This window comes from Podarcis gaigeae (genome assembly GCF_964106915.1).
Source record: "Podarcis gaigeae genome assembly, chromosome: 4".
NCBI lineage: Eukaryota > Metazoa > Chordata > Lepidosauria > Squamata > Lacertidae > Podarcis > Podarcis gaigeae.
The window spans coordinates 79,849,974-79,872,092 of NC_139677.1; the positions used below are offsets into that span (position 1 = coordinate 79,849,974).

The window sequence follows — 22,119 nt, forward strand, 5'->3', positions numbered from 1 at the left end:
GCAGCAGTATAGGATTAGGCATATATGTTGTTAGACACTTTTATGCCATTAATCTGCATACAATGCTCCCTTCTTTTCTACCCCTCTTGAAATGAGCAGACCATATATTGTTAAGTACGTTTAAAATGCGTTACTTACAGATTCAAAGGTCAGTTCATGCATTTATCCAAGCAGCAGCAAGGAGAACACAGGCAGAATGAATACTCTTTGGTAGAAAATACAGAAAGATAGCTCCAGACACATGCTCTAAACTTGAAGCTTGCTTAGACACGTCCTCCCTGGTAGGTTACATGGCATGGAAAGAGTGAGAACAGGAAGAAAAGACTTCACTTCCTCTCTCATTGGAGAAGGGGAGGAATGACGTAGCTGAGTCTAGGAATCCAGCTCTATTGTCCTAACTCTCTCATGCACAGTTACATTTGACTGCAATTTCTCACACTTTATCTCTGGGCAGTAGTGAGATTTGGGGTCTATAGGCAGTGGAAGAGCAAGTGGATGTAGTGAGGTCCACTGAGGGCCCCTTGCCCAAGGGCCCCCCAAAAGCTGGAATTGGCAGTGGTGGCTTACTTAATCCCACGGTTTTAGCAGCTATGGGAGAACAGAGGAGGTAGTTCATAAGGAAAGGCTGCCTCCCTGGACCACTTATCTCACAGCTGGAAACCTACTGAGCCAGCAACAGAGTATAAAGCCACAAGTCCACTTCTTGGTGGGGAAATTTTCTTCTCTGCTTAATGCATCTTTCTGTAATGCGAGGTAGTATCTTTGTAGATGATTAATCTAAAATAATGTTTCCTTTTATAACCCCCCACCCCACCCCCCACAATCCTCTTGAGGAAGCAAGGGCTCTGTGTTCTCTCGCAGTAAATCACAAATGATGCCTCTGGGACACGTGCATTTGGTTATACTGATTACCCATCTGTTGAGACTGCAATATATTCATTCTTCATTATATATTTAGGGTGAGGATACTTTTTCTATCAGTGACTATCTATTTGCTTCTGTGATTTCAGCAGCTTCATAAGAATGCTAAACTACTTCTATTGGGCATGTGGAGTTTGATAGGTAATTCCAAGTTTACATTTCCCACTTGAATAGCAACCTGCAAAATTGGAGTTTGCTTCTCAGGGTTACAAAAATGGATACTTGATATCCCTTACAGTGAATAAGTGAAACTAGGGTTTATTGTCTTACTGAACCTTGCAACAACTCTGCTGCTTTCCAAATGTGCAGATGTGAGAGGGGGAGGGGGAGGTAAGAAAGGGGGAAAGGAATGAATACATGCAGGTGATGCTAATGAAGGGAAATGTAGCATTCCATAGGAAATTATTTGTGATAGAATTACAGGTTACCCCCCCCCCAACTTCCATGTGATTGACTCATGCACGACTTCGCTGGGAAAGAGGAAGAAAATTTGATTCAAACCTGGAAATAATGTGAGAGAGCTGGAGAGTCGTCGTGGCTCGTGTGGAGACGTTCCCTCCCGAGCCTGACATCACTGAGGGCAGAGGAAGCCACAAAGAGACCAGAGACCCAGTGGGGCTTTGTTTAGGCTGCCCAGCCTCCCTGCCTAACAGCTGGTGTTCAGGGTAGTGCAGCAGCCGCTGCTGCTTTCCTGCGTGTCCTCCAGCCTTCTGCTGGCCCCAGAGTTCCAGTTTGAGTTGTAGATATTTTTGGAAACAGTAGTTTTGTTCTGGATTGGAGAAAGAGCAGTAGGGAGGGCGTTTAAAGGGTGCTCCCCCTGTGAAAGTGTGTGTGGATGCCTGTACATATTTCTTCCCAGTCACCTCACATATTATGTGAAACATCCACATAAATCCTGTGACAGCTTTCGTTTCTTTTTAATTCAGAATTAGGAAACCTGTAGCCTTCCAAATGTTGCTGGATCCCAAATCTAGCAGTCCCTGATAATTTTCAATGCTGGCCGGGGCAGATAGGAGCTGTAGCCCAACAATATCTGGATCATCACAGGTTCCCTACCCCTCCTCTAATTCATACAAGCAACCTTTCTAAAAACCAAGCTGTCGTTCAAATGCTATTTATTCCACCGTCCAAATTTAGTAATATAGGACACTGTCTTGCACTGAGTCAGACCATCATTCCACCCACCTCAGTACTGTCTACACTGACTGGGAGCAGCTCTCCGGGGTTTCAGGCAAGTGACGCTCTCAACTGTAGCTGGAGTTGCTGGAGATTGAACCTGGGACCTGCTCACAAGGCAGATGCTCCACCCCTGAGCTACAGTTCTTCCCTTAAATTTTGAACGCACGAGTACTTTTATCTGTGACAAAATGGCATTTTGGAGCATTTGAAAGTCAAATATTGACCAGGAAGTACGGTGAAGTGTTAGCTAGGTGTACCTTTCAGGAAACAAGTTTGAAACCCTTGGCTTACAAGGTATGCCCTCTACAAACAGAAGGGCTCTTGCTCAGGATTCCAGCCAGCCAGCCATGCCTTCTCCAGGATAATATCGGCTGTTAGGGATCAGTTCAGGCCAACACACACACACACACACACACACACCAGCTTGTAGTTCTTGGAGAGCACTCTGAGAACACTCAGTCCTAATTGAGGAATTGAGGAACTTTGGTGGAATTATTTCTACTTTTTTCTTTTAATTCAATGGGAAGTGCCCCAAGTATGGAGAAGGCACCACGTTATTTTTCAGTAGCCTGGCCTCAGTTTCCAAACAGGCTCTCAATCACCCGAGTTCACTAGCAGCATCTGAGATCCCTTACAGAAGCTCTACCTTCTGCTTGGGTGGCTGCCACTGCAGCTTTTGCCTTACATGGAATTGCAAAGGTTTAGTCGCTTGCCAGAAAGAGGCTGCTGATGTTTCCCACCAGGTCGCAGGCTGAGAAATTACAGATGCTGTAATCAGAAGCTGAAAAATTCAGGGAAGGAATGGGTAGCATTTACAGCCCTTATGTATCATTCATTACAGCCCTTATGAAACATTCTTTCCCAGCCAGCTGCAGTGTTCAACAGAACCACACGTACCAGCAGGCATGTATTGCTCAAGTGCATGCCAATAAACATGAGTGCTGCAGCAGGTGGATGTATTTGGAAGGGAGAATAGGTGGGAAGGATTAAGCACCCAACCTGACTGCCAATCGCCATCTGCAATACTCCCCATCAGATTAGCACAGTAGGAAAAACATGGGATTAGGGGGCTCAGATTTGCTTTATAATATATAGGCCTTGTGCCCTCCTGTTTTTCAGCAAATCCAGTGAGCTTTTGGGAATGCAAGCCACAGATCCACTGTAACTGGAAGGAGAATCTATCCCACCCCCCACCAATAACTTATTGTTGATTTTAAAGGATTTAGGGTTCTGAAGTGTGGTAAGCACAAATTCAGCTAGAATTCACTCATTTCTGCAGCCAAAAATCACCATTGTTTATGCATCACTTTTGGAATGTTCAAAGCTCTTCACTTACGTTATCTCAGGAATCCTTACATCAACCCTGTAGGCAGGTTACTATTTTTACCTTCATATTGCAATTGTGGGCTTAGGCCAAAGACAGTGGTTCGCCATCTATCAAGTTTACAGAAGTGGAAATATTTTCATTTATTTGTTTAGGGGAAAAGGTCCAAAACATTCACAGATACAAAAGAAAACCTAACAATAGAACAGAAAAGGAAGAAGAAATCCCCAGCAGACTACCCTACATTTATACCTACAATATGAAACAAAGAAACTATAATTAATTAAATCAGATCCATAAATATATTTGCCTTTGTTCCTGAAAGCCTTGAGTGGGTCCCATTTTTGCTCAGATTGATGGATTCTTTGTTGTCTTTTGTCTTGCCCACAGCGTCCAAATTATACTTGGTTACGAATTCCCATAATTTGATAAACTGCTGTTTTGAGCAAGGGATTTTTTTTCCTTTTTCAAAATTTACCATTTAGCATCCTGGCTGCCAGGATCATATAAATGAGTAGTGACAGGATTTAAACCAAAGGCGTTCATACCTCAGGTTTTCAGCCATTCTTCTGCACTGGCTCTATATTCTTTACATAGTGGGGGCGGGGGGAGAGAGAGGCGTATGCTGTTGAAGGCAGCAATCCACAATTCACAAAAATCGACAATAAAATCTGGGGGGGGGGGGGAATAAGGGGAAATAGGCTATACTCAGAGCTCAAGAATTATGTGTTTCAGTATGGTTTAAATTGTCGCGTCATCTACGTACAGAATAATTCTGCTTACACTGGAATTTTATTTTTAACTTGCTGGCAATAAAGAGAGGTGCTCAATGTACTTTGAGAGAGGAATGATTTAGCACTTCTTTGCATGGCCCTTAAGGGAAAGAGATCATAACAGAGCAATAACAAAGAAGTTTACTGGCAGGTAAAAGGAAAGAAGACAGTTGCCTGAGAGGATTTACAGTAAAGGCTCTATTTATTTAAAGTAGGTGGCATTTTCTTTGACTCTGTGAGCGGGATCAACATAAGGATTTCACTTGCAATGCCACTTATAAATAGTGCAATAAACACTTCCCAGAGCCTCATTTTATCAGGGAAATTCCAAATCCATACACTAACTGAGCCTTACAAGTTGCTATGTGAGCTTTGTAAATATTTTATGTCAGTTTTAGGCTCAAGGGCAAATATCTCTTTTGCTCTGCACTTGTGAAGAACTATGCTGAAAAACATTGGCTATAAAATATAAGAACATCTTTCATATTCACCTGCAATCCTTCGTGGACTAGTGCTAATTATTTTAATAAAACTGACAGCCTCACCCGTACATTGTGAGCACATCAGTCCATACTTCCCTGATCTAAATTTTCTTTTGATTTTTGCAAAGGGTTCCCTCAAAGCAGCCACCCATTCTGCCCCAAGTTCAAAAAATAGCTTAGGAGCCTTAGGTCAGTTCTTAGGCTCAATTAAACTTCAATTAGCAAGCCTTCATCTTTGAGTTACGACAAGTATGTGTTGTGCATGCATCCAGTCATAGATTCCACTTTGAATTATTATTAATATTATTATTAATATTTTTGCTACTACAGTGGTACCTCGGGTTAAGAACTTAACTCGTTCTGGAGGTCCGTCCTTAACCTGAAACTGTTCTTAACCTGAAGCACCACTTTAGCTAATGGGGCCTTGCACTGCCGCCACCCGATTTCTGTTCTCATTCTGAAGCAAAGTTCTTAACCCGAGGTACTATTTCTGGGTTAGCGGAGTCTGTAACCTGAAGCATCTGTAACCCAAGGTACCACTTTCTTATTATTTACTACTTACATGACAAAATGGCTTCTAAACAGTTTACAAGTATAAAATCAATCATAAAGTTCATACAGAGTTAAAACACAATGAAACAGTTGCATCAAAACTTTAAAACAGTCATCATGTAAAAATGCAATAAAACAAGCTCGTTAAAACAATTAGATCAATGAAACAATTAAAACAATTAGATCACAGGTGCAAGTTCAAGGCAGACAGGTGTGTCTTCAAGAGCTGGAGGAATGCCAAAACTGATGGGACCTTTCATATTTCAGCCAGGAGGGTATTCCACAACACTGGTGCCACATAGATACAGGGCATGGCGCCATTAGCAGCTGCCATCTTTCTCTAAGCGACTGTACTCCGTAAGGTCTTTAATTTCACACTTGGGAGGGATGCCAGCTAGGCCATTAAAAACCACAGTGCTTCATGTGCTGCTTTTGGCCTGGCACAGTCCCCAGATGTGTTCACCAGAAACACAGTGCTGATTCTCTGACCTGGCTGTTGCCTCTCCCAGTATCAAATGAGCTTTCATGTTGAGAGGAGTGTTTAGCAGGCCAAATTCAGAGTGAGTGGTACTGGGCCACTTCCTAGCTAGTGCAGAAAGAGGCAACTGGATATCAACACAGCTCTGGTATATTCCAGAGCTTAGGGTGAGGAAGCAAGCTGGGAGAAGGCTCAAACGTGGAGTGTAGGAAAAATCCAGTCAAATGCAGTCGAACACCGAGTCTACCTACTGGCAGTGAAGGTAGCAAAGCTTTGCTGACTGTTGCATCCTCACTGTCCTGTCTGGCAAAGCTTTTCTCAGTAGTGTGTTGCCTCTTAAAGTCTGGCCCAAAGCAGCTAGTAGAATGGACAGCATACCCTCCAAGCATCCCAGTTTTCTAGGGACAGAATCATGAAAGCCATCCCAACTTCTGATTTAATCCCGGAATGTCTCTATTTCCCCATCCAGTGCCACTGCTTCCAAACTTGCGGACGATGATGGACTGGCGCTTGTCCTGAGTGGTGGTAGTGGCAAAGAAGCATCTTGTTGCCTCTCCATGAGAGCCAGTGTGGTGTAGTGGTTAAGAGCAGTGGACTCATAATCTGGTGAACCGGGTTCGCTTCCCCGCTCCTCCACATGCAGCTGCTGGGTGACCTTGGGCTAGTCACACTTCTCTGAAGTCTCTCAGCCTCACTCACCTCACAGAGTGTTTGTTGTGGGGGAGGAAGGGAAAGGAGATTGTAAGACCAGTCTGCATAGGACTTAAGCAAGCCACTTTTGATACCAGACATTTGCACCAGGGTGCTCTGTACAAACTTAGAAACACACCAAATAGGTTGGCTGGAAAACATATCATGCCAACATTTTCAACTTGTCTTTAGCCAAGTATCCTAATGACATAAAAGTCACTTTTAAGAAACAAAAACAAAGCAGCTTCATAGTTGCTTTAATCAGAGGCTTGGGTACCATTGTCTGTAGCCTGAACTGAAGATGCATGATATCATTACTAATTCAAATTGAAAACACAGCTGGGCTGGGGAGCCAAAGGAAGTATGGTTCGGAAGTGGAGCATTTGTGTGAGTCATGACATGTAAATGTGCGTGGCAAGTCATTCCTGATAATGTCCAGCCAAACCACAGTGTTGATGTTGGAAGATTTGGCGTGGGAACTACAAGTATAATCCTGCTCCCCCCCCCCCCCCCGCCGTCCCACAACTTCTTGGCATTTTATTTGTATTTACTTTTACAGTAACTTGGTTTTCTCAGATGCTCTCTCTTTTCATTTCCTCTGACTTTATTTATTTAACTCTTGTTATTAGAACAAAGGACCCTAAGGACGTTAGTGTTCTATACAGAAGCTGAAACAGTCTTTTCCACATAGCATCTCCTGTTTTCTGCATGAAAGGAAAAATTCTGTTTTTTGCCAGGAAGACTTAAGTTCTTCTTGATGATCTCAGACATCTTGTGTTGATCCTTTTCCATCTTGGCAATTAATTGCATGTGACTTTATTCTTACTAGTTGTCTTTATGGCATCAGTTGTAGATTTTTTTTTTTTAATGCCCTAATACTAGGGTCTCCAACACAGCACTCTTGGGCACCTTCTTCCTCTTCCTCTTCCTCTTCCTCCTCCTCCTCCTCCTCCTCAGCAATCACTTGTAGCCAAGTAAGATTGTCTTCCATGAATATGGTCGTAACAGTGTGTCTGTAAGTGACTGTCTATGACACCTGCCAAAGTTCTCTATTCCTCGCAACTGTTTTGTTTAAAAGGTGTTTTTGGCTTTTGGGAGGAGGCTGTTTGAGAGTGGGTTGCTAGTTTGGGGAGAAGTTTGGGTTTTTTACTGTGCTTTCGGGCAGGGGAGGAGGTCTGCAGATTTCCAGTTTTTCTCCTGCAATATTACAATATTTTGAGTACATACAATAGTTTTCTTAGATTTTGAAAAGTGCTCAGAAGCTTGGAACCTCAGCCTTAATAGAGAAAGCATTTTTCAATTTTGGTAGGTTTGGTTTTGTTCTCTTCCATCAACTTTAGTAAAACCTCGATTTATTTTTAAAGAACTATCTTCTAATCCTATATCAACCAGGTGATGTGGTTTTTTAAAAAATATATTAACTGTGATATGCAAAAAAATAATAATTGAAAAGTTCCACTTTTTAGGGTGGAATTCAGCATAGTACTAATAAGATCATTCCATTGGGCAAGCAATCTCCACTTTCCTCCCCCATTTTCTGTTTTGGACTTTTCCAGACCCTCCAGAGCAGATTTGCAGGAGAAGGGGGAATACCGGTAGTTGAATCTGGCCTTTAGCGTTGCACAGTGCTAAAGGGTTTCATCCAGGGATTTTGACAACTGGCACAGCTGTTTTTCATTCCTGGCCTCTCCATATGGCCTGTTTATTAAGCATTCTTCCTGATTTGTTTGTACAAAGCTTGCATGGAGCTTGTATTTGATGTCTTCTAGTTACTTAGCTCTCATTCATATTTGTTTGTGCAGATGCTTCACAACTTCCTTTCAATCAAATGCATGTTGCGTTATACCCAGGGCTGCCTCTGAAGATGGTTCAGAAACTTCAGCTGGTGCAGAATTCAGTGACCCGGTTGCTCACTGGGGCAAGACAGTTTGAGTATATTACACAGATCCTGGCCCAACTGCACTAGCTACCAATTAGTTTCTGGGTGCAATTCCAAATGCAGTTTTTGACATATAAAGCCTTAAACGGCTCAGGACCACAGTACCTCAAGGACCGCTTCTCCCCATAGAAACTGACTTGGACTCTGCAGTAATCATTTGAAGCCCTTCTTTGTGTGCCTTCTACACATGAGGTCCAGAGCATGGGTGCCAACTTGAATAAATGGTGGGGGGGAGGTAAGCAGCGTCCCACATAATCACAAGTTGTCAGAATAAAGGAATGCTTAGGAAAAAACCACCAGGACCTCCGCCAGAAGTCACTACTGCTGATACTAGCAGTTATCAAGTGACACAAGGAAGCCAATACAGATTGCATATACACAACTTTTTGATTTGAAATCAATGGAGACTGAGTACCCATTTTTTCTACATAGTCCACACAATCTGTACCTTGCAATAAATTGGAGAGAGATTTATATGGGGGTGGGTGGGTAGAGGAAGATCTATAGAGAACATGAATTGCATGCAAAAGTATCTAGGAGCTCAAGAGAAGGTAAAGGTCTTCCCCATTACCTATTACCTGTTTATGATTATTTTTTTTACTGGAGATGCAAAGGATTAAACCTTGGATTTTCTGCATGCAAAGTCTGCGTTATCCTCTCTGGGCTCTCCCCATAGCTGTCAACTTTTCCCTTTTCTTGCGAGGAATCCTATTCGGAATTAGGGAATTTCCCTTTAAAAAAAGGGAAACGTTGACAGCTATGGCTCTCCCCTAGGTTCAACAACTTACTTTACTCCCTCAGTTAGGCCCAGAACTGGTAATGGCTTTGATTGACCACCCAAAAAGACAGCCTCAGTGCATCTTTAGAAGATGACCAACTACCATTTGCTCCAAACAATTTGAACAGCAAGTTTTTCTTTCAGAGAGAATTCTTAGCAGGAGGACATAAATTATGATAGACACGTGCAAAACATACTGTTATACAGGTATTTAGGGATGCCACACTCTTGTTGAAAGCAAAACTAGCCATAGAACTGCTAGAAGTGTTTATCACTGGGGCACGGGCACTGAAAGGAAACCAAAAGAAAATGTTAATAAGGTTATTTAAAAGCATTAGTAGTGAGACAGTGCCTGCCTTCAGGCTTAAAATCTCTATAAAAAAATAACACACATGGAAAAATGAATGAGGAGAAAAGAGGCAAACTTGGGCATAAAGTTCTTAAAGTTGCGCTGCCTTTTGCAGCTTGCAAACCGTTTCATGAAAATGAACGAGTGGTTTTGGCTCAGCCTTGCAATGTCTTCCTTTGACATTCCCCAGAGAACAACAAATGTAGAACATAATGCAGATGGCGCTGCTGCATGTTGGAGATGGTCAGAAGCACAGTAGTGCAAGGTTGCCTCTCGCATGTGTAACTGCCGGGTGTCTTCCAAACTCCAGCTTGGCTCAAGCCACTCGTCTTAATCAAAAGGACAAACCAGAGGGCAGAGCCTTGTACTACAGCCAAGGTCATAATCTAGAGAAGCTGTCAAGAGAAATCGGGAATTGAAATGAAGCGAAGTGAAGAGTGAGCAGTTGAGTGCAGCAGAAGGACAGGAACGTGCAAGAGAACATAACGGGCTGTGTCATTTTTCTCAGAGAAATATCTGATTAAAAAATAATAATAAGATGGATCATTATTTCTAGATACAGTACCTCTGCTTATGTACTTAATTCGTTTCGGAGGTCCGTTCTTAACCTGAAACTGTTCTTAACCTGAGGCACCACTTTAGCTAATGGGGCCTCCTGCTGCTGCTGTGCCGCCACCTCGCGATTTCTGTTCTCATCCTGAAGCAAAGTTCTTAACCTGAGGTACTATTTCTGGGTTAGCGGAGTCTGTAACCTGAAGCGTCTGTAACCTGAAGCGTCTGTAACCTGAAGCGTATGTGACCCGAGGTACCACTGTACACACATAAACACATTATGACTGTGCTGTAAAAATAAAGAAAAAAGGGCAAACCAGTTCCCCAGATAATATCCTGCCGTTTAAAGATCCCCTTGCTATTCATTTCTTTTAAAATATGTATTTCACTGGACATAGTGTATCTCCCCCACTCCAGTACCGCTACCAACATTTGCATCTTTGTTTAAAGGAGCAGCTGACCTTTTCTTCCCACACCACCAGTGCTCCCTTCCCTTCTTTATGTGTATCATCTGGCTACCAAAGTACAATAGCATAGAAATTCTAGCCTCTGAACTGGTTGTTGGGAGTAAAGCAACAACGCTTGCAATAGGTTGCCTGAACCAGTTAGGGGCAATAGACAGAAATAGACAGGAAAGCGCTTTATTCTTCCCTGCTGGTTCCTTCTTAAGAAACTACCTTTGTTGGATTGGGATCCCCACCCCACCCCCAAACTCAAGCTTTGCTTCCATCCTCCTCTTCCAGTCAGTCAGTGTTAGATATTCCTTTTGTTAACCTCATGACTCCATGATGGCCGCATGTCAGCTTGTACTCAGAACAGTTTTTGTTTTAAGTAATAAAGTTGCTTTATTGTCTCAACCAGCAGTTGTACCAGACTATTTATTTCTGAATTTGGCTGCTACACACACACACACACACACACATAAACCCGTTGTTAGCAGGAAGTAACTCTGAAAATCAGGGGTGAGGAGCTTGTGGCTGCCATCAGACCCAGCCAGCGCAGGAAGATGATAAGGTGTCAGTTCAGTTGGTTAGAACATGGTGCTGATAATGCCAAGGTCACAGGTTTGGTCCCTGTAAAGCTGCATATTTCTGCATTGCAGGGGGGTTGGATTAGATAATCCATGGGGTCCCTTCCAACTCTAAGTAGTCCAGCAATATCTGGAGGGCCACAAGTATCCCATGGGTGCTGAAAACATTATCTGTCTTCAGCTTTCTGGGAACAATCATGTTAAAAAGGTAAAGGACCCCTGACAGTTAAGTCCAGTCACGAACGACTCTGGGGTTGCGGCGCTCATCTCACTTTACTGGCCAAGGGAGCTGCGTTTTTCCGGGTCATGTGGCCAGCATGACTAAGCCGCTTCTGGCGAAACCAGAGCAGCGCACGGAAACGCCGTTTACCTTCCCGCCGGAGTGGTACCTATTTATCTACTTGCACTTTGACGTGTTTTCAAACTGCTAAGTTGGCAGGAGCAGGGACCGAGCAACGGGAGCTCACTCCATTGTGGGGATTCGAACCGCCGACCTTCTGATCGGCAAGCCCAAGAGGCTCAGTGGTTTAGACCACAGTACCACCTGCACCCTGGAACAATCATTGGAGAATTCTTAATCTCAGGGTCGCAGGTTTTAGCCCCACATTGGGCAAAATATTCCTTTATTGCTGGGGGTTGGACTAGATGACCCTTGTTGTCCCTTCCAGCTTTAAAATTATATGACTTCAAAACTATGGACAAGCTTTTTCCTTTATGAGGCAAGCTGCCAAGGAAGCTGTGGTAGAAGTTAAGCATCCTTTATTTCCTGGAAAAATGGAGGTAACAAGATGTTGAATACGATGGACTCCATGCACCCATGGGGTTGCATTTATTTTCAGGAAGATCTTCTCCCCCCCCCCATGCCTTTACTGCTGTCTGTATTGCAGAAACGTGGTAAGTGAGGAGCATTTCCTGGTGAACAGACAAGGAAAATCGTCACCTGCTTAATTTCTTCAAGCCAGGAAGTTCTTAAAAACAGAAGAGCTCTCCTTGGCAGCCGAATTCATTGCAGACAGTCATGTACTGTTCAACATGTCATTTGTTCTGCAGAAAGCTGCAATGCAAAAGTGTAGCACCACTGCACTGTACCTCTGCAGCTGTTTTCAGTGCTGTGATACAGGATGCTCTTGACAGGCGTCTTCATATAGCACTGAGATTATGAGACTAAAGTGTAAGGCTCTCCATTGTTCATTTGGCACTGATTGAGACTAAAGTGTAAGGCTGTCAGAAATATGCTGTCAGAAAGAGACAAAAGGCTAGTTTGCAAAAGGGATCCTAAAGGTGTTTGCACATCATTCCTGCTCTCTCGTTTGCTCACGTGGAGTGAGGTGGGTGGGGGAATAATTCTGGCTGCTCTCCTCTTTGACTCATAATCAGCCAGTTCATCTGCTGGTCCTTGACTATATTTAACCATTGATTTGGCCACTTATTAGCATATCTATTATTCATCTTCATCTGACCTCTTTGTAAATGTTTTATAAAAGGGCATTTTAATAGTTCCTGCATCCCAGGGTTAGCCCTCTTTCTAAATGCCTTGAAATGTAATGGATTTAGGGAGAATTATTTTTCTACAGGATGTAGTTCTCATGATTCTTATGTTGATGTGGGGTAGTAGGTCCTCTGCCTTAGAAGAGTGACTCGTTGCCCCCTGCCCTTAAACACTGCCTGTATACTTGTAAATAAAGGAATATTTATTTTTAAAAAACTGCCAGTCATTGCAGACAAAACTCTGCTAGATGGACCAATACTGACTTGGTATAAGGAACCTCCCTATGTGTTATTTCTGGAGAGTCTGTTATTGTATTTTATGTCAGGAAAAGCACTCATAGACAGGTATGTTGTCTCATTTCTTTACATGTCTCTCCTTATACACTAGCTACACCGTGACACCTTTGCCCTGTAAAGAGCAAGCCAGAGTACTGTTGGATAGCATCCAGGAACTTGATGACAACTTTAGCAGGCTGAAATTGCTAAGGCCAATGCTAATGGTTTGTTGTGTTAACACGTGAACACCTGATTTACTTTCCATGTCTTGAAAAAGAAACAATAGGCTTTATTCATCCATTTTTTGGAAGGAATAATGTAATGATCTGCCATATGCCCTATTTTTCTTAATTTTTTGTGTGTGTGATCTGTTTTTGCTTGTGTATAATATGTTTTATTTGCAGGGTGCATGTGTGTGATGAGCACATTACAGCATAACATCTGCACAAGTTTTCAGTTACAGATGTTATCAAGTGACCCAAAGGCACATCTAATTATCCAGGGACTCTTCTTCTTAATGTTATAGGTGTATCTCATGACTCTGAAGCCTAGCATCAAAATAAAAATATATTGGGATACATTATCATATGAGCAATATGTAGGTAATGGGAAAAGCAAGAATATCAATGGGGGGGGGGGAGAACTAAAATACAAACAGCTCAACTACCCTTCCTTGCCTGCTTCCAACTAGAATGGAGCACCCAACTGGAACTGGTGAGATATAATCAGATTCACAAACTCCATTAAATACTCAAAAGTTTTCTCGGACAGAGACTGCTGTGGGTGCTGATGACTGTGCAACATGTTAGCCCTAGAACAGCCTTTTTGCTTCGTAGCATCCGTTCTTAACTTTGGGGGTATGTCAGAGAGGCATGGAAGGCTCTGTTTGCCCTACAAGTCCTCTATCCCTTTCCAAAAAGAATTTTGTGTCATGAGGACATGCACTCCTCTTTACTCTGAATCCCGTGTGTTAGGTTGTGGGTGAACATATCAGACGACACAGCAATTCTTCAAACAGCTCTTGTTTATTCACAGGCCAGAACAGAACAGAACTGAAGGGTTAAGTCAGCCTGCTTATATAGAGCTCCAGTACAACGTAACTGTAACAATTTTCTAAAACTATGCAATCACTGAACGTCACTTTCGATCCCTTATTTGCATAACTATCTACAGTATCCCTCTGCTGGCCCAGGGTGAGAACTTCAGTACATAACACCGTGCTCTCCAAGCACTGGTTTGGGAAGCAGTGTACGCACAAAGTTAGCCATAATTTTGTCATTTCTTATTAAATACTGCATTTTGACACATTTCTCCCCAAACCAGCCTCTATCCAAATTTAGAAAAAGAACGACCAAGCTGCATCTTAAGCTGGTAGATGGCTACGCAGCCAAAGTCACGCAAGTGTTTTCATTTTACAGATCAGATCTTGATTCAGTGCTGAAAGAAACACTATGACCCCAAAGCCAGAGGAAGGACTAGGAACCCTTATCTTTCAGATTCTCCATATACATAAACCAGGGGGTGGGGACTGGTTTAATTAGGCCTGGCAGGGGTTCCAATTGGACCTGTCAGACTGTTGCCCACAAAATACACCCACCTGTCTAACACCTGATGTCATATATGATGTCAGGTGGGGGCAGATAGGGGCATTGTTATGAAGGAACAACTAGACACCAACCACCATTTGATTTCCTATGCACTGCAAACAGCCATTAAGTCTGATAGGTGCTTCTTTATTTGACCATGCATCAAAAGAGTGTGACAACAATGGTCTTATAATGCTACCTGGTACACATCTGTGCAAAGAGAGGGACTTGTACACAAGCCAATCTTTCAAATCTACAGCAATAAGCCTGCCTCAGGATTGCATTGTACCTAGCAACATATAAAGCAAAATAAAAAAAATTGAGATGCTGAATCATTTGTTTGCAAAGTGCTCTAAATTTGCTTTACAAACATCATTCTAAACTGCGCCAGATCCATTTAAATAAAATGAATGGTTCATGTTTTTAATTCACGCAGGACAGACTTGGGGGTTGGGGTGGGAATCTAATGTTCCCTCGGAAATTGTTTTTAAATTGCCTCCAACACTTTTCAAACACAGCAAGGATTGCCAAAATGAACTGGTACCTTTTGCTCCTGGGAGAAGCAACTGAGCGAGTGAATGGTTTTTATAGCACTCTGCAATGCAGACAAACACAGCTTTAGAACTTCTATAGCAAAGCTGAACGACCTTCTGTGCTTTTCATCAGTGTTTCTATTCTAGGCAGGCACTGCACAGGCCATCTCAATTGTTTTGTGGGATTATATACGTTTTAAGTGATTGAAGTGGTGCATTTGAAAGCAGGCTAAAGACTTCCTGAATCTCTTTGGGTAACCCTTTTTTGCAAGGTTGATATTCCTAGGGATGGCAGCTATTGCAAACAAGATAACCAAGAAGAAAGCAAGAAGGAACTTGTGTAGCGATTTTGCATCTTATTGAGTTTAACCAAAATGTGAGGCAAATATCTTCAATCATTGCTACTTTATCTGCTAATTCATCCAGATGGTATCAGATCTATCTGGCCAGGCAGATTTAATTGTCAGATACACCTCCTGTATTAAACCTCATGTTTTCCTGATATTAATCATGTCCCAAAACTGCTGTTAGCCACAGGGAAGCCTATGAGTTCCAGGGGTTTCCATCCTTTTGGGGCCTGTGTGAATATCTGGAATTTTATATTTCGGATTATATATTATTATATATTTTGATTATATGTTGATATATACAGTGGTACCTCGGGTTACATACGCTTCAGGTTACAGACGCTTCAGGTTACAGACTCCGCTAACCCAGATATAGTACCTCGGGTTAAGAACTTTGCTTCAGGATGAGAACAGAAATTGTGCTCTGGTGGCATGGCAGTAGCAGGAGGCCCCATTAGCTAAAGTGGTGCTTCAGGTTAAGAACAGTTTCAGGTTAAGAACAGACCTCCAGAACGAATTAAGTACTTAACCCAAGGTACCACTGTATCATATATTTTATAGGGCAGTATATATAATAATAATAATAATAATAATAATAATAATAATAATAATAATAATAATATATTGAAAGAATGCCATGGCCCCCATCTCCTCCTCATTACACACCCATGAGAGACATCAAGAAAGCACGCACACTTTGCTTTTCTATGAGGTTTGGGTAAAAGTGGAATCTAGTAGAATTACAACAGATCCTCTGGAATTTGCATGATTATACATCCTAAAACTGCTGTCAAATAAAAGCTTATATTAGTAGACTGCACAGAGGTGGGCAGAATCATAGGTGTTCTACTTGACAGCACCACAAAAACATCATTCGAAAGCACGCCTGGTAATGATTTTGGGACGACAACCAAACCATCAACAAATCGCACAACTCATCTGTAGGCATCTGGAAATAATAATAATAATAATAATAATAATAATAATAATAATAGTAATAGTAATAATAATAATTTATTATTTGTACCCCGCCCATCTGGCTGGGTTTCCCCAGCCACTCTGGGCAGCTTCCAACAAAGATGAAAGATACACTAAAATGTCACATATTAAAAACTTCCCTGAACAGGGCTGCCTTCAGATGTCTTCTGAATGTCAGGTAGATGTTTATCACTTTGACATCTGATGGGAGGGCGTTCCACAGGGCGGGCTCCACTACCAAGAAGGCCCTCTGCCTGGTTCCCTGTAACTTGGCCTCTTGCAGTGAGGGAACCGCCAGAAGGCCCTCGGAGCTGGACCTCAGTTTCCGGGCAGAAGCTCTGGATCTGTGATTTTTACAGTTCTGTGATTTGAGGTTGGCAATTTCAAGAGGTTCAGTTTTATGGGATTCAACTTATTTGCATGCCTCCTTCCAAATCCTGTGGCACCCTACTTTCTCCCTCTGGCTGCTCTGTTCCACAAACAGTCTCCAAGGTCACTTCCGTCTCTGCCTAACTCAATCACTTTCCCAATCACTGCTCAGGGGGTCTTGAAAAGACAAAACTGCTCTTCCAGCTTTCTCCTTTGGCTCTATGTACTTAGAGGCTTTGTGGGCACCAGCAGAATTCAAGGGCACCAGTGATGTCATGGGCACTGGGTTGGCAACCAGAGGTTTGGTACTTCAGACTTTGGCAAACCTAGGAAATAAAGAGTATTAGCTTGAGACAATTTTATACAAAGCTAAGGGAAACAACTGATATTTTCTTATTCAGGTAAATCAGGAGTAACAGAGCTGTGGTCAGAGCTTCCAAATCTCAGCAAGAAAGAAAACGGAATTAAGTATTTTAAAATTTGCTTGGCTGCTGCTTATTTTTTTAACTGCCATTAGCAAATTAGACAGTGCAATCCTATACACATTTATTTGAAAGTAAGACCTTTTGGACTTAGTGAGATTTGCTTATGAGTAAATAAACATATATATGGATGTGGATGGCGCTGTGGTCTAAACCACAGAGCTTAGGGCTTGCCGATCAGAAGGTCAGCGGTTCAAATCCCCTTGATGGGGTGAGCTCCTGTTGCTCGGTCCCTGCTCCTGTCCTCCTAGCAGTTTGAAAGCACGTCAAAGTGCAAATAGATAAATAGGTACCGCTCTGGCAGGAAGGTAGACGGCGTTTCCATGCACTGCTCTGGTTCACCAGAAGCAGTTTAGTCATGCTGGCCACATGACCCGGAAGCTGTACGCCGGCTCCCACGGCCAATAAAGCGAGATGTGCGCTGCAACCCCAGAGTCGTCTGCAACTGGACCTAATGGTCAGGGGTTCCTTTACCTTTAAATAAACATATTATTGCAATATAATAATATATTTAATGCTGTTGGTACTCTTAGTACTGTTTTGAGGCATCCTGTAAAATCACTAAATCCAAATTCTTGTGTGTGCCATTATTAGTCATATTTGCAAATGCTGTCAGGTTTTCCCCCACACAATGGGGTCATGCTCATTCATAGTTCCTATGGCTCAGACTGATGCTTTCCATTCAGCTTAGATAAATTGCTGTCCTAGTGTTCCATGAGTGCCATTTCCTATAAGACATTATTTATATAAATTACTTTTCATCTGTCAGGTTTTGTGTTCCCATTTGGAATTGGTCAAGCGACATAACAGTATTTTTTGTTGGTACAATTTCACAAAAAGAACCAGAAATTGTAGGAGGCAGAGCTGGATGATGGGGGCTGACACATGCTCAAAGAGAACTAAGACTACTGTGGCACATATTTATGTAATTTCAAAACTGCTTGTTCTGTGTCATTATTTCCATGGAAATTTTAAAATCACAAGCCTTATTATGACAAAATAAAACCCCAACAGTTTACTGATGGAACTATCAAGCCTTTTTCTCAGCTAGAACTCACCGAAACTCAGTTCCTGCATCTCTCTGGTGGATGCCATTGCCATTATAAGAGAACAAGGGAGGTGTTCATGGTGAGTTCTGGCACCTCTTTTTCTGGAAAAATACCACTGGGCACTATGGAAGTCCATCAGCCACATCACTCAAATATTGTAGAGTAGACCATAAAAACGAGTGTGCCTAATGTGCAGTAAATCATTCAGAGAAGACAACTTGATTTAAAATAAAAAATAAAAAAACAGAGCCCCTAATACTTGAGAAATGTTTCACATTCCTAGGCACCAGATATTATAGGTGCCAGCCCTGTGAAGGGACAAAAAGGTTAGTGTTCTCAGGCTCTAGCATCAAATGTTTTGAGTGCTCAGGGATTTACCTACATAAGGAGACATTGAGAACTCTGTGTTATTGGAAGAACTAACATCACCAAATTCCACACACATGAGCTCTAGCCATTTCACCTGTACACCTGTATATACTGTCTGCCTCACAATATTCAACTGTATTGTCCCTCAGCATTTTAAAGTTTGCTCTTTTTTTAATCTGAAACACTGTCTTTGTTTTGGTGTTTTAATATTATATTAGTGTTTTAATACTGTTCGTGGTGTTAGCCACCTTAGGGATCTCAGCAGCCAGAAGAAAAAAAGGGACATAAATATTTTAAATAAGTAAATATCTGTTTACAACTATAGGTCGAGCCCTTAATTAAAACCATTTTTGGCAGCCGTCTGTGAGTTCACAAAAAATCATTATCAGTACCTGTTGTTTTGCAGCATTAGAGTCAGTCAGACAATGATGGTGATATCTCAGAATTTAACATCCTCTTTTACTTTGGGTGCCTCTGCACGAAAGGAAACAAAATGTTTTGCCAACTAAGAAACGTAATTCTTTCTTGCAGATGCTGTCTCAGGAGTTGAACAGAGAAAAAGCAGGTAGGTCACTCATTGTTATTATATTTAGTTCACATGTCACACTAAACTATAGTCAGTTGTTTGTTGTGAATGCAGAGGTTGCTCCCACTTTGCTCTTCCCCCTGCACAAAGAGGAGCCACAAACCACGATCCCTGGTTTAGCATCACATCTGTAGTAACACTAAACAAGGGATTGTTGCTCCCAGACATGACAGGAAAGGAGCAAAATGGGAACCGTCATGGTAATAATAATAATAATAATAATAATAATAATAATAATAATTTATTTGTACCCCACCCTTCTGGCTGGGCCTCCCCAGCCACTCTGGGTGGCTTCCAACAAAGATTAAAAATACATTAAAATGTCACACATTAAAACTTCCCTAAACAGGGTTGCCTTCAGATGTCTTCTAAATCTCAGGTAGTTGTTTATCTCTTTGACATCTAATGGGAAGGGGTTCCACAGGGCGGGCGCCACTACCGAAAAGGCCCTCTACCTGGTTCCTTGTAGCTTTGCTTCTTGCAGTGAGGGAACCGCCAGAAGACCTTCGGCGCTGGACCTCAGTGTCTGGGCAGAATGATGGGGGTGGTAACTCATGATGAACCATTCTACTGCTCATGAGTTATTTCCATGTACTTTTTAGGAGGGAATATAGGAGTGCATGGTAAAAGAGTGGGTACCAGGCATTTTGAAGTGGCTTGCCATCTGTGCATGGGTGCAACTGTTGTAGTTCTGGACAGGCTTGTTCTGGTTTATATTTTATATTTTATTCATTACCAAACCACCACCCCCCATTTCTCTCAACCGAGGGTTGGGGAGCTTTTAATGCCTGCTTCGAAACAGTACAAGCCCCCTGAGTTCATTTTTGGCTCAGATTAAAAATCTGAGATGGAGAAGATGCATGTTGGCAAATACAGGATGTCTCAAAAATATCACCATGAGAAGATGAGAAGGCATTACGAGCATTTTGTCAGGGCCTGGCAGGGCTCTGAGGAGTGTGTGGTGGAGGCAGGGATGTTCAAGGCTGATCCAGCGGAAGGAATCAGTGATTGGTGGTGTTTTGTGCCTCTCACGAGGCAGTAAGAGCCAGGGCTGGAGGAAAGGGAAGTGTCCCAGAAAGTGGAGACAAAGAAGTAGACGGTTCCTGGGAGAATCAGGCTAGTCGAATCCCCTCCACCCCCTTTCCCGCTGTCTCCCAGGACCAAGAAGGACTTGAAGAGGCAGGCACAATGGTACCTTCCATATGGGTGAAGTCACAGGTTTGCTTGTGTGTGCCCCGTCAGACACGGGAACTTAAGTTGGAGGCGTGGTTACACTGTTGCTCCAATCATCCAGCTCAGAGCACAAGCCTGAAAGGGAATGGCAGCTGTTTAGTTGCCAGAAGTGTGTTTGTGTGTTTAGTGCACCTTAGAAGCTACTGTAAGTTTGTGCTTTGTCAATAAAGAATTAAACTACTGGCCGTTGGTCCTCCTTGAGCTGGGTGTGCCCATTTAAGAATGGTGAATTTTGCTGCAAATTTCATACGTAATCTTTATGTGCTCACCCAGTCGGCCTATGAGCCTTATTGGGAAACTGTGAATGTTTTTGCACTGATTTTTTTTTTAAGCTGAAGCAGTTAATCAAAGCAGGTCATGTACTAAACTACTGTGTTTGGAACATAACATAAACCAGATTGTCAATGGATGACTCCAAAAAGAGAATTGGAGCAGTGATATTTGGAGAAGTACAGTGGTTCTTGGAAACCAATGGCATATGCTTGTAGACTCCCTCATAAAAAGAGCGTCAATGTGCACAGACAGATAAGGAAGCTCTGGCCTTGGTCAGTGGCTGTAAAATGCTCAGTCTGTCCATCTGTAGAAGGGCAGTAGAAGGCAGAAACTGAGCACAGGGCCCTAGCAACATATTGTTCAGCAAGTGCTGGTACCTGTCTCTCCCAGGATTCAGACATTATGTTCTCTTTCCAACCTCTGCTGCAAGACTTGAACTATTGAATATTAGACAAGAAAATGCCCTGGTAGTAGCGGACATGTTATCCAGGGCATTTAACAGTACTGACAGATAAAATAAAGATGAGGAGTTTACCACAATTCTTGTCAGAAAAGCAAAGCTGCTGTCAGTGTGTCAGAAGAAAATGTGCAAAGAATTTGCAGTTGTCACATCATGGTGCAGCAAGCAACAAAATATCACCACAAACTGGAGAGGTCATTACATACCTGCCCTGTATTTTCAATTTTAAAAGGCGTAGCTTGAGGGTTGTCCTGGATCTGTTACTGTTGCTTGAGGCACAGGTCACTTCAGTGGAACGTTGTGCCTCCGACCAGCTTTGGCTAATGGCTCAGACACTTCTCTACCTATAGACAGAGGTAACTTGGGTTCAGCGGTCTGTGCTCTAGTAACCTCTAGGTTATATTGCTGCAATGTGGGGTTGCTTTTGAATACGATTCAGAAAGTGCATCTGGTGCAGAATGCAGTAGCCAGATTGCTGGCAGGAATTAGGCAGTTCTGACCAAATGGCACCCGTTCTGGCACAGTTACCCTGGTTGCCATTATGTTTCTGAGCCCAGTTCGGAGTGATGGTTTTAACCTTTAAATCGTTATATGGCTCAGGACCCCCAATGCCTGACTGACCATCTCTCCCTCCAAGGTCAGTGGGGATGGCTTGGAAAAGATTAGGATGCATATAAGACAGGACAGAAATAAGCAAGCAAGCAAACAAACAAACAAACCTGACACACAGTCACGAGAATGGCAGCTTTCGAAGCCTAATGGTGCGTGCATGGTGCTTGGAACAGTTTCTGTGTTAAACATAAAAAACCCCTTAAAAGTAAACCTAATATTCTAAAAATAATGCTAATTCAAGTTTAAAAGAGCAGCTGACTTTTAACCATACAAGTGGATTTTGTCTGGGTAACTAGCTTGAACCAGCTAGCTTAAACCCTGTGGTTTTGCATAGCTCAAATTGTCATGAGCCAACACACATTTTGTTCAAAAATTATATTATTCACCTATTTGAAGAACAACTATAACTAAGGTATCAGCAGATGAGGGAA

General features: G+C 42.4%; 2 protein-coding genes across 2 annotated transcripts in view; one reads left to right on the top strand and one right to left on the bottom strand.

Annotated features, from left to right (window-relative positions):
• LOC310843240 (cilia- and flagella-associated protein 337-like) overlaps positions 1-22,119 on the bottom strand; it is a 1,288,916-nt gene that overhangs the window by 481,661 nt on the left and 785,136 nt on the right. The window lies entirely within an intron of this gene.
• The window catches only part of STARD13 (StAR related lipid transfer domain containing 13), a 231,072-nt gene that overhangs the window by 41,611 nt on the left and 167,342 nt on the right, over positions 1-22,119 (top strand). The window contains exon 3 of the mRNA XM_083736121.1: positions 19,056-19,089. Within this exon, the coding sequence (XP_083592247.1) occupies positions 19,056-19,089 (34 nt within the window). The remainder of the gene's footprint in view (positions 1-19,055; positions 19,090-22,119) is intronic.